Source organism: Camelina sativa, chromosome 18 (genome assembly GCF_030686135.1).
Source record: "Camelina sativa cultivar CO46 ecotype springtype chromosome 18, ASM3068613v1".
NCBI classification, from domain to species: domain Eukaryota; kingdom Viridiplantae; phylum Streptophyta; class Magnoliopsida; order Brassicales; family Brassicaceae; genus Camelina; species Camelina sativa.
In genome coordinates, this window is record NC_141897.1 from 4,320,332 (window position 1) to 4,334,131 (window position 13,800).

At 39.7% G+C, this 13,800-nt stretch overlaps 1 protein-coding gene and 1 pseudogene across 1 annotated transcript; both read right to left on the reverse strand.

The window, feature by feature from the left end:
• Positions 1-384: 384 nt before the first annotated feature.
• LOC104725027 (prohibitin-7, mitochondrial) lies at positions 385-1,242 on the reverse strand. The gene is made up of 3 exons (XM_087497713.1): positions 1,189-1,242; positions 610-785; positions 385-519 (listed from the first exon to the last, which is right to left on the reverse strand). Exons 2-3 carry the CDS (start codon positions 778-780, stop codon positions 385-387), a joined length of 306 nt encoding a protein of 101 aa, XP_087353839.1. The 5' UTR covers positions 781-785; positions 1,189-1,242.
• Positions 1,243-1,670: 428 nt separating this feature from the next.
• LOC104760529 (fasciclin-like arabinogalactan protein 9 pseudogene) lies at positions 1,671-2,625 on the reverse strand (annotated as a pseudogene).
• Positions 2,626-13,800: the final 11,175 nt, after the last annotated feature.

Sequence of the window (13,800 nt, forward strand, 5' to 3'; positions counted from 1 at the left end):
GAAAGCACAAACATTATAGGATTTTGACAAACAAATCACAAAAATGTCGCAGTTAGAACATCAGAGTGAGAATACTGGGATACTAACTTCTCTCTGTGTAATGAGCTGGCTGGCATTGTACTGAGCCACTACTGCTTTCAGTGTTTCATTGATGATGGAAGGGAGAACTCGCTCTCCGTAATTCACACCTACTGTTCTGTAAATCTCGGGCAAGCGGTCTCCCATAGGACGTGTAAGAACCCTAAGCCCAATTGAAACCTGTACAACACCAAACATAGCATCAGAAACAAAAGCATCTATATAGACAAGAAACACAGATCAGGCATATAAGTTCAAATAACAAAAACACAGACCAACATCAAAATAGGTACTAAAAGGCCATTATTACAAACACACACATACCGTTTGAAGATCATTACTTCCAGTTTGGCTATCCGCAAGGTAAGGACGTGCACGAACATCATAGATAATTGGTCTTTCAAACCATGGTATCATAAAATGTGTGCCCTCTGGATAAACCTGAAAACAACCACAACAAAAAAACCTTAACCTTTTTTTGTAGCATCGAGAGATGTAAGTAGAGTAAATAACTCCATAAACAATACAGACCTTATCTTTGATACCGGTTAACCGGTTAAACACGATGGCACGGTGACCTCCTTCGACATTATACATGCTGTTAGCAAGGCAATAGAGTCCAAGCCCACCAATAACACCAACCTTAAGCAAGGCAGAGAGTGCAGGGGATCCAGGAACGTTTGGAACTTGTTTGACATTCATTTTTCCTAATTAAACACGAAATAATGAAAAGATTACTTCAAAATATAATCAGATTTACTAATTGTTTATTAAAAATGCTTCTTAAATTGAATGTTACACCATCATCAGATTAACCAAAATCTTCAGGAGTTATTAGAAGATAATTAAAAAATTTCGTTTTTATAAGACGTAATAGAATAAACATATCAGTAACATTAGTAAGAAACTCGAATTCACCAGAATCAGTATACATACTAATCTGAAGGCATCTTTAGCTAATCACTTGCAAAGCTAATGAGATGAGATTAAGTAATTAAGGGTTCATAAGATTGACTTGACCTATGTGCTTTTTGATTATAACCAACTTAAGTAAAAAGGCAAATGGCGATACGGTCGTCGGAGGAGACACAGAGAGAGAAAGAGACGTACCTAAAGTGAGCTCTTGATCGCCGGCGAAGGTCACGGTTTAAGCAACGATCGGAGATTGAAGTAAGGGTTTTAATGTATTAACAACAACTAGATGGCGGTTAATGTACTTACAGAAGGCTTATTGGGCCTATAAAGCCCATTAATAAATATTTTGCTTGAGTAACACGTAAAAAAAAGATGTTAACACGGTCAAGATGTCGACAGCACTTTTCTTGTATTGGATTCAGACAAATAAAAAAAAATGTTAACGGTTTTGTCTTTTTATATTCGAGACAAATTTTACAGCTAGATATTAAATTTAGCTAACAATTTTGATTGACAAAAATGATAGTTATGCAGAGAACTAAACCATTTTGGTGCTAACTATCATTTTTGGTGCTAACACGGTCATGACTCAGACTCCTCTATGAAAGCAGCTGCTCCGACGGAGAATGGTAATTAAATCATTTGAGTACTAGTAATCAACTGTATATAACTCTTAATTCAGCTTCCAAATCATGCATTATATATATTCATATTTTAACAGATAAATAAATTTCTTATTACAAACCGCACAAACAAATCAACATACATATAGAAACAAACTCAAAAGAGGAATTTCAAAGACAAGACAACAATGTCCAAGACCAAAACCTAATCCAGATTTCATATCACTGGAGCCAGACTTCTCCGTCGGAGCAGCTGCTTTCTTAGAGGAGTCTGAGTCATCGGAGACATCAGGGGATTTTGATTTCTTCGGAGCAGGCGCCACTGGTGAGGTCTTACGTTCTCCGAACATCTCTTCCGGCAACAGTACCATGTCAACCACGTAAACCGCTAGAGGACGTTCTTGTCTTAATGAGGTACTGAGACGTGTCTCAACGATACCGGTAGATACATTGACTTGATTCCCTTGACCGGTGAAGTTAAGCCCGTAAACCCCACCAACGTCTCGACCTGAAGCTTGAGTCCTGACCGGGTTACTTACGGAGAGAAGATCCTCCAATGTGTAGTATTTGGGACTAACATGGTAAAGAATGAGCTTGACTTGGTCGTCCGGGCTTAACTTGTTCAGTGTTCCGGGTTTAAGGTTTTGGAAAGCGTTGTCTGTTGGTGCTAACACGGTCATGCCTTCAGATGAACTGTTGAGTTGGATGTTTATTTGGCTTCCGATCTGAGTTGTGTTTAAAAGACGGATAAATGTAACAAACTGACCGCCTTTTTCAAGTATTGCGGTGATGTTGATGGGACCAGCAGGGTCAGGGGCGGGAGCGGCGGGTTGAGCAATTATCTCTGTGGAGAGGAAGGCTGCGGTGAGGATAAGTAGGAGGAGATGAGCTAAAGTTAGATGAATGGTGGCCATTGCGTTTTGAAGTTTATGTCTGTTTTGAGTTTAGTAGGAAAGTGAGGTTGGGAGTTAAATGGTTTATATGGATGAGAGAAATGTTTAGTGATGAGTTGTGGCTTAGTTGGGATGAGATGGGATTGGTTAATACGTCATTTTGACAAAATATTTGCCGACAAAATTGGATTATATATATATATATAATTCGTTTTGTGTGATCATAATTTGCGTCTATTCCGAAAATACATTATGAAATTTTAATATTTTAGGATATATATGAGGAATTAGTTGCATAACTCATAAGATAAAACTATATACAATTCCCCCAAAAAAATGAAGAGTGATAAGATTGAAATCTTGCCTTTACTATGTATGTAAATGTATACTTACTTAGAGTAGCAACCGACACTGACACAAACCTCTTAGTCACAAAACTCCCAACTAATTAATGGTAGGTTGGTACTTAGTAGTCTAATAAACAATGAAATTGATGACTTGATAATTTATTATACACATAAATATAAATATAAATGGATCAATAATGAAAACACTTTTGATACTTTGCAAGAGGTGTTTTCTTTAGTCAGAAAAAGGTTAGTATAGTTTTTCTTTTTTGGTTTAAAGTTAAGAAAGGTTAGTATAGTTGATTAAGAAAATATTAGTATTTATGATTAGATGTAGATTCGAATGCAAATTTGAATTACAAGTTAAAGCATCTGTTTTAATATAGAGATAACTAAATTCGTCGATTGTAAGATGTGGACATTACGGTGAATACAAAAATATAGATGTATTTATATCCATCTGCTATATGTATATACATTGTACACACGTACCCGTAGACATGTATGTGTTTGTTTCATTGTATGTGGTAAAAGGAAAAAAAATCAATGGACGAAACAAAAGTCTAAGGATGGCTAAGTGACAGCCTGGGATGAACAAGTTGGCATATGGTGGTCATTACTAATTTTATATTAATACCATTCTATATTTTGTGATCATTACCAATTTTGTTTTGTTGCTTTTGGTCGACGATTACGAATATTAGTATCCCTCTAAACACTTTATTTTGGTAAATAGTATATTGTCGGTTTGATGAAATGGTTTATATCAACTTATCATTAATGATTCTTGGTGTATAGCCATCTACATGTGGAGCATGCTGCATATATCTCGTGTTGCTCTCAAAATTCCTTTTCAAAATGTATGATGCTTTTGTCTCGGCCAAACGGCACGTAGTTGAAGAGCACAAGAAAACTGAACTGAGACATAAAGCATCAACTGGACTTATTAGGCCAGCTTGTATATATATATATACATGATCCATTAGATATTATACAACACAGGCTCACACTACACCTTATTGAATAACTGTTCATGTGATATGACTTCAATATTTAAGCCATGAATGGGCGTGAGTTCTTAGATAATGTTTACATTATAGTTTTGATGTAACGTACATCCACAACTAAATTCATATTCAAGTTAACTGCAACAAACAACGCCAATATGAAATTGATTATAAAATTGAAAAGAATATACGTAAGAGTCTGGTTTTGATGTAACGTACATCCACAATAAAATCCAGGAACTAATACATTATGTCATGTGTGAGACAGTTTTCTGAGTTTTATTATATTTTGGTTCCAAACTTTGAAAATTAGGGTCGACAGCCTCGCAAACACAGTTTATGTTTTTCTCTTTTACCCGATCCTATTTCGAGCAGGATCATTCATTTTCAATTTTTAACAGCATTGAAAGATAGAAATGGTGTGTTCAGCCTCAGAGACGGAGTACAATAAATTAAATCTTCATAACCTTTCGTTTGGTTACATACATGATAAGGTTAGAAATTCGAACGACGATGTTCTTGCACTAAGCAATATAAACATAATATATACGTCTTCAGCATCATATCTTCCATTATTTTATCTATGATATGTGTCTGTCTTAAATCTTTATGGGTATAACTTAAATGATTTGGATTTGAGTGTGTTTTCATATAATTTTAATAATTCTAGGTGAATTTTCTTGAATTCCACTTAAAATCATGAGATTTAGATTTGTGTTGGTTTAAACTAAAAAATTCCTTTAAAATCCATTAGAGTTATAAAAAAAATTACACTTTTAAAATCAATTTTTGTGTTTGTAGTAGGTTTGGGAAAATAAGAATTTTGTGGTTAAAATTGTTCATTTTCTTATATATATATATATATATATATATATAGCTTATAAGGATATTTGAGAATGTTAAGTCCCTCCACCACCGTTAAATCATCTCTTATGTCGTGGGATCACATAAGAGATGATCCCGTTAATGAATGTTAAGTCGTGGGATCACATAAGAGATGAGTTCAATTATAAAGAATTCCTGCTGACAAACTTTAAGTTGGAGGGAATCTGAAGAAGAAAAAAAGAAAAAATATATGTTAGAAGGATATCTGAGAATTCGTCCCTTGACAACTCAAATCTCAAATTGTTGAAATTATTTGTTAAATCGGTCTCTACAATTTGGGAGAACAACAAAATCGTAATCAGTTCGACAGTTCATTAGACACCATTTGTTTCATTACTTACAACGAGTCGAGTCTATATATGGACTTAAATCAAATTTCTGATTTTGTTTCCATGCATGTTTTAAAACTTTTGTTACTATGAGACCAATTTTATAGGTTTAGAATCTAGAGAAGAGTTACAATTTAGTGTATTTTCAAAACATAATTAGTAAAGTAGGAAATTCACTATTTATAATTGGCAAAAACTAGACATTCACTATTGCGATTTATTCACTAACCAATTTTACCATCTAAAAAATAAATATTTATATTTTATGCCACTGTTTTTTAATTTTAGTTATCTACCCCTTGGATCTAATAACTAAAATATTAGTAAATATAATTTTACTTTCTAAAAATTTTTAGGTGTATAAAATTTTATATTTTTTTTCTATTATTTGATATCCATTTTGTTTGATGATTTACTTTTATTATGTCAAATAGTTTTCATAAATTTTCATCTGTGCAACTAAGTAAGTCTACAGATGTAATTCGTACAATTTATTAAGTATACAAATAAATTATAATATATACATTTTAATTTATACATCTCATTTAGTATACATATGCATATTAAATATATACATTTTCATCCGTATAGTTGATGTAAAGTATGATATGCTCAAATTTACCCTAGAGCTACTCTTTCAAATCAAGAGATCGATGCAGTATTTAGGGATCGAATCCACAAGCTAAGGACTCTAGACTCACACAATAGATTTATTAGTTTTTAATTAAGCTAAACAGAAGTGTTGTATTTAAATTGCAAAGTGAAACAGAAAATAAAAGAGTTTTTAAGATCAATAAGAATAAAACCTAGGTTCGTAGAATTTCTAAGGAAATCAGGAAAAATTAATTAATTAATTAATTAGGATTCAGATTAAAGTAGTTCTTAAACTCTTAACACAATTATAAAATAAATAAATTTTCAATGCAAATATTATTTAAATTTAAAAACATGAAAATCCAAATCTCTTTGTAAAATCTAAGAATTAATCAGCAATAAAATCAAGTTTAGATTATTCACAAAATCACTAATCCAAATCTCATTGTAAAAAGTAATTTTGCTCACCATAGATTTTTATCAGAAAAATCAATTATATTCTCATATCAATCAATAATCCTAAGATCTAAATGCAGATGACTAATCAAAGATCTAGCTTTAAGAACAACTTATAGTGAAGAACAAGAAAGATAACGAATCCCAAGCAATCAATCAATTTAATACTCCATGAAATCCCTAAACCTAAACTCTAAACCCTAACTCATCCATAATCAATGAAAAATTTATCATAAGCTGAATAAATTGCATTAAAAAAAAGAGTTCAAAATCTTCTCTCTCAAAAGATCTCTCTCAAGATGAGTTAGATCTCTCTCTCAAAAGGTGGCAGCAAAAATAAAGCATAAGAATTTCCAAGACCCAAAAAGTCTATAAATATCTCTAAAACACGACAAAGACTCATATTACAAATAAGAAAAACTTTGGGGCACTTACTTCAGAACTTGAGAAACTCATGACTCGTCTTGTGTCGCAATGTGTGTCGACTGATTCCAACAGTAGCATTGATTGAAGCTCTCTTCTGAAATCGTTTCCAAGCTTCACAGCTTCAGTCTTAATGCATTAAAGTGCTTCAAATCATCCTATTTCGCTCTATTACGATTACATCTGTGCCAATAGGTACCTAGTCCTACAAATACTCAAAATGACCCTAAAAAGCAAATCAAAAGACTCTAAAACATACTTATATATTATGGTTAAAAACCGTAAAAACCATGATATATTAAAGTACATTAAATATGAATGAAATAAAAATATTTTTATTTTGTATTATTGTACACTAAATGAGGTGTAAGGATGCCCTTGTGTGGAACAACTATTTTGTAATTTCACACCACTATACTATACTCCACTTTCTCATATATCTCACATCTCTTATATCACACAAATAGTCAAATTCATCTATTTTTCTAATTATAATTAGTAAATATACTAAAAATTTTATTCATTTTGAAAATAAACTATTTTGCAAAGAGACCCTGAGATCTATGATTATAAACCTTAATATTTTTACTATTTTTCTTATAATAAATGTAAAAATATTTTCAACCCAAAAAGTTTATTTTCACATAGAATGCATCCTTGATATATCATGGTTTTTTACGGTTTTTAATCATGATATAAGTATGATTTTTGAGTCTTTTGATTTGCTTTTTAGGTTGTTTTTGAGTATTTGTATGACTAGGTACCTATTGGCACCAATGGGAGTGTAATGGAGCAAAAGAGGAGGATTTAGAACACATTCGAGCATTGAGGCTAAAGTTGTGAGCTTGGATACAAGTTTAAGATGTTGGTGTCGATCGACACAAATTGCAACGCAAGACGAGTCCAAGTTTCTCAAGTTCTGAAGTTTTGCAAGATGCCCTAAAGTTTTTCCTATTTTCACTAGTATTTCCTGTCTTGTTTTAGAGATATATATAGGGTTTAGGGTCTTAGAAACCCTTATGCAGGAAATTATTCAGTAAAGAAAAAAACCCTAGTTCTCTCTCTATCCCGACTATCGAGAACCCTCCTCATATCACCCTCTCCGGCACCAGCAAAGCCTTTGCTTGCCGGCGTCGGGACTCTTGCCTCTCAATTGTACTCTGTTTCCCAAAGCTTCTTGTTTCATCTTGTTTCTGGCCATTTTCTCAATCGTTTCATCCCATCACTTGTATACCTAGGTTTGCCGGCGGCTTAATCTCTTCGACGAGAGGAGAGAGGTGCTTTCCGACGAAATCTACCTCGCTCCAAACTCGGCCCATCCTTTTTCCGTAGAACCTGAAAACCAAGAGAACCCCCTTTAACCAACTTTGCTTCAACTTCCAAATTTGACACAGATCTACCTGTTTTGCTCAGATCTAAAGAAACTGGCTCCCTCTTGGTCTTCCTTGAAGCCTTTCCTCTCTGTATCTTGTCACCAGTTCTGGTCTCCACCCCTCTCATTGCGCTTCAATCAGACCTCTCCAGACTCATTTGTGAGCTCTCGAAAAGCTTATTGCCAAAGAGGTCCCGACCGATGCTTTGCTCCGGTGACGACAAAGATGAGGGTTAACGACAGCGCAAACCTAATCTCAATTGGTGTTCCCCGTTTGACCTCCTCCTCTCACCAGCTGGATTTAGGCCCACTTAGAATCCCATTGAGGGCCATTTATAAAAGCTGTGATACAAAGTTATTTCTCCTTAAGCCAAGGTTTACTCATGGTTGATTAGCTTGAAAAATAACGGCATTATGAACCCATCTCGTAGAAGTTGGGGTTATCAAAACTTTTCAAGTGCCCTGCTCCAACTCACCTGTTCCCTGAACCCAATCAAGTGCTAACTTGCATCTTTATGGACAGTACCTACTGTAACACCCGCGAACCAAAACTCTGCGTTTTGGGGGTGGGTGTCGATCGACACACATGTGGTGTCGGTCGACACCACTTATTTATGATTCGACCAGATTGATTTAATTATCGATTTGGATTGGTTTGGTTTAAGAAAAACCATTGAACCGAGATATTTAAGTGGGAAAACAACCTAGATCGTGTTTCATTGTTGTCTTGGTCGCCATTTGTTTTTTTTGAGAGAGAAAGAGGAGAAAACAGTTTCTAAGAGTTCTTATGAGAGTTTGTGAGTTTTGAAGGCGTTTTTGGAGAGATCTTGTTGTGAGAGTGAAGATCCAAGGTTAGGAACGTGGTGGGAAGGTTTCTGTGGTGGTACCTTCGTCCTTTGGGCTTAGATCTCTTTGTTGGCTAAGGTGAGTGCATGACCATGGCTTATCTAAGCTAAGATCTCTGTTTCTGTGATATTGTGTGTTGTTTGGTTTTGGTTGTTTGTGAGTTTTTCGTAGCGCATGAGGCTTGGATTCGTTCCTGGGATTGTGTGGGACGAAGAGAAGAAGTTTGGAGGCGAGATTCGGAGGTTCTGTTCGAAGGAAATCACTGCTCGATAGTGGTGTCGGTCGACACTAACGCGAGGACGACTCGAGAACTTAGCGAGTGTCGGTCGACACCATGTGGAGGTGTCGGTCGACACCGTTAGGGTTTCGGGGGTGTCGAGCAGGTGTTGGTCGAAACCAGATGTCCAGTGTCGGTCGACACCTTCTGGTATCGGTCGACACCATTCTGACAGTAACCAGATCGTGTCGGATCACTTCTTCATGTTACTGGTTTGTTTTATTGTTGTTGTTTGTGGCATGAGAGATCTTATTGCTTGTGTGTATAGCCCAGTAGATGAGAGGATTGCCTCACTGAGTATTTATCAAATACTCATGCATCTCAATTTGTGTTTGTGGTGCAGGTAAAGGCAAAGTGTGATCGTGGTATCAAGGCAATGAAGAGGAAGATGTTCTAGGGACTCGATTGGATGTTGTCTGGCATTGCTAGGTTCCTAGAGTTGGGTTTTTAGAACTTATTAGGTTGTCGGTTCCTTGGTTTCCTGTTGTTTGACATTGAAATGGTTAGGATTGGTTGTTGGTTATTCTATTATGGATTAATATTAGATTATTGGTTCAGTTGGTTATTTAATTGGTATTGTTATTCCGCTGTTGTTTGTGATTGTGGTTGGGTGGCTAGTGGGTATGGGACCACTAGTCATAGTTATTTATATTATTATTATTTATTATTAAAAATAAAATAAAAATGGATCAGGTCGTTTCAGTTTGGTATCAGAGCCCTTACGGTTCTAGGTTAGGGTTCACTAGGTATCTGTTGTGTTGTCTGGGATTGCATGTCTTGATTGATTATGTGAGTTAGTCAATTGTGTGTGGCATGGAGTCCTAGAACATCTTCTTCAAGCCTACAGTGTGATTCCACGGTGAGTTTTGTTTTTGTGTTCTGTTTATTGTGTGCTTAACCTTCTGCTCATGGTAGTGCAGATGGTTAGAGAGGATGCTGTTGCTGGTCGTGGTCGTGGACGCGGACGTGGTCGTGGACGCGGACGTGGTCGTGGTAGGGACAGAGTCCCAGTGGTTAGTGAGACTGCGGACCAGATTGTGACAGCAGAGGGTGTCGGCGAGTCGCAGGGTGTCCAGAGGGATTCCATGAGTGTGGCCGGAGGGGGCGGTGTTGATGCTCCAGTAGCCAGTGATGTTAGGGCCCCATGTGTGGGTGTCCCAGTGGGTGGAGTCCCGGGTGTCGACCTTGCGGGTTTGCTGGCACAGTTGTTAGAACGGTTGCCACCTGTGGTGGCGGAGGAGCGGCAACCAAGGGCTGCGGATGTGGGAGTCCATTCTTGTTATATCAGCATGCTGACAGAGATGGGCCATATTGGTAACAAGCGGTTTTCGGGAGGTACAGATCCTACCGTTGCGGATGCGTGGAGGAGGAGTGTGGAACGTAACCTCCATACTCTGAGGTGTCCTGAGGGATTTTGGGTGGACATTGGGGTTCACTATTTGACTGGTGATGCTCAGTTGTGGTGGAGTTCTGTGACAACCAGGAGAGTGCAGAGGGAGATGTCTTGGGTTGACTTCATCTTGGAGTTCAACCGCAAGTATTTCCCTAAGGAGGCACTGGATAGGTTAGAGGTGCAGTTCCTTCAGCTAGCTCAGGGGACTTGGTCAGGGCAAGAGCTTGACTTGGAGTTCAGTCGACTTATGAGGTATGGGGGTCGGATATGGAGTTTGAGGAGGCTCAGATCAGGAGGTTCTTAAGGGCCCTATGTGATGACTTGAGGGTTCACTGTAGGGGGAGTTATACTTCGCGTGCAGAGCTGGTCAAGACTGCAGCAGGGATTGAGGAGGATATCCGGACACAGTCAGTGGCGGCTAGCCCAACAGTCCAGCCTAGTAGGGCTCAGCATCGGGGAGGTTCTAGCAAGGGCGGTAAGCCTGCGCAGGGAACCAAGAGGAAGTGGAAGGCTAGGCAGACGTCGAGTGGTGCTAGTTTCTTCAGGTGTGGGAGCAAGGATCACAAGATTGCTAGTTGTCCCAAGAGGAGTGCCCCGTCGACAGCAGATCGTGTGTGCTACTATTGCAGGGAGCCAGGGCACATCAAGCCCTATTGTCCCAAGTTGCAGCCGGTAGCAGTGGCGGCGTTGCAGCAGGTGCAGCCGGGAGGGCAGCAGGTGGCACGGATTGAGCAGGCGCCACAGGTTCATACGACTGTACAGACTGGTGGAACCAGTGCCGGGGTGATCACAGGTATAATCTCTGATACTTTGTCTTTATGAATTCTTAGTACGTTCAGATTTTATGTTGTCCTGTGATAAAGTGTAGGTTCTCAACACATGAGGTTTGTGTAGGGACCTTGTTGGTGGGCGGGTTTAAGTCCCACATTATGTTTGATTTTGGAGCTATTCATAGCTTCATTACCCCGGAGTGTGCAGAGAGTGCGAGTATCGTGGGAAATCCCGGAGAGCGTACATGAGTTGTCAGAGTTGCTGGAGGCAAGTTTCTGAGGGTCATTGGTCGAGCGAGGGGTATCGACATTCAGATCGAGGGAGAGTCTTGGCCTGCGGATTTGCTTATCAGCCCAGTGGAGTTGTAAGACGTTATCTTGGGGATGGACTGGTTGCATCGGCATATGGTTCATCTGGGTTGTCATCGTGGTAGAGTGGAGTTTGAGCGTTCAGGAGGGATGTTGGTTTATCAGGGAATTAGACCGACTTCGGGGAGTCTCGTGATCTCGGCCATTCAGGCTGGGAAGATGATCGAGAAGGGCCGTGAGGCTTATTTGGTTACTTTATCTATGCCAGAGTCAGTGGGGAAGTCTACGGTTAGCGGTATTCAGGTTGTAGAGGAGTTTGAGGACGTGTTCCAGTCGTTGCAGGGATTACCATCTTCTCGGTCTGATCCTTTTACGATTGAACTGGAACCAGGAACAACACCGTTATCCAAGGCTCCTTACAGGATGGCTCCAGATGAGATGGCAGAGCTGAAGAAGCAGCTAGAGGATTTGTTGAGCAAGGGATTCATCCGTCCTAGTGTATCACCGTGGGGAGCGCCGGTGTTATTCGTTAAGAAGAAGGATGGGAGTTTCCGCTTGTGCATTGATTACAGAGGGTTCTCGAGAGGAGGATCAAGGAACTTCGGAAGAAGAAGATTCCTTTGATGAGAGTCCTGTGGGACTGTGATGGTGTGGAGGAGCAGACTTGGGAGCCTGAGGCGAGGATGAAGGCAAGATTTAAGAAGTGGTATGAGAAGCAAGCCAAGACTTGAGCTTGCCTAGCCCCATCTGTAGTATGTGGCTGGAGCGGGAATGGAGTATTCCAGCCCATCTCTCTTGTTACTCGGTCGCTTGGGGTGGTTGGTTGTGCGACTCAGTAACAAGATGAGGTGGTGTTTGGGGTACAAAATTTCCGCAAGGCAGTGTTTTGGAGGAAAGTTTCCTGAATTAGAAGTTTCTATAAGTGGAAAGTTTCCAGATGTGGTAAGTGCTAAAAAATGGAAAGTTTTATGTGAGTTAGAATTTGTCAATTTTTGGTGGCGGAGAGCCTAGGAGAGGGCTTGTGTGGCCTTTGTGGCGGGCTGTTTACCCGTTGTGTGGCCTTTGTGGCGGGCTGTTAGCCGTTGTGTGGCCTTCGTGGCGGGCTGTTTAGCCATTGTGTGTCCTTCGTGGCGGGCTGTTTAGCCATTGTGTGGCCTTTTTGGCGGGCTGTTTAGCCATTGTGTGGCCTTCGTGGCGGGCTGTTTATCTAGAGTGCCTGTTGAGGCGGTCCGTCGGGACAGATGGTCTTCGTGACGGTCCTTCGGGACGAGTGGCCTTGGTGGCGGTCCTGTTGAGGACATTTGTTTGGCCTTTGTGGCGGTCCTGTTTAGGACATTTGTTTGGCCTTGGTGGCGGTCCTGTTAGGACATTTGTTTGGCGTTTGTGGCGGTCCTGTTTAGGACATTTGTTTGGCCTTTGTAGCGGCCCGTGGGGCAGTGAGATGATCCTTGTGTGGTCATGGGGTATTCCAGTGAGGGGATATGTGGTTGGTAGGACATTGTGTTGTCTTACGCGAGCCACGGGAAGGGAACCTTGTTAGGAATAGGACTCAGACGTGTTCAGAATTGTTTGCTCGCGACTCTTGGGGGACTTTGGTTCTCCTAGTACTGCCATATTCCAAGACTTTGTCTCGACTTCGGATGACAATCCAAAGGCGCGCTGTAGGGTGACGACCCGAGAGACGAATATTGGATTTCTCCTTATACATTATGGCATGCGGGTTTAGGCCCGATGAGGAGCCAACATTATGGCATGCAGACTTAGGTCTGATGAAGAGCCAATAAAAACTAAAGGTTTAGGCCTATGAGACAAGGAAAGTCCAAAAGTCGAGAGCAAATAACGCCTGAAGCGTGAGTCTATCACCTATATCAGACGGAGGAGTGCGGGCCGTGGAGTCGGTAGCACATGAGTCCTTGGCTGAGTGTTGTTCGAGATTCGAGGACGAATCTATTTTGGTGGGGGAGAATTATAACGCCCGCGAACCAAAACACTGCGTTTTGGGGGGTGGGGTCGATCGACACTCATGTGGTGTCGGTTGACACCACTTATTCCTGGTTCGACCAGATTGATTTAATTATCGATTTGGACCGGTTTGGTTTAGAAAAAACCATTGAACCGAGATATTTAAGTGGGAAAACGACCTAGGTCATGTTTTATTGTTGTCTTGGTCGCCGTTTGTTGTTTTTGAGAGAGAAAGAGGAGAAAACAGTTTCTAAGAGTTCTTGTGAGAGTTTGTGAGTTTTGAAGGCATTTTTGGAGAGATCTTGCTGTGAGAATGAAGAT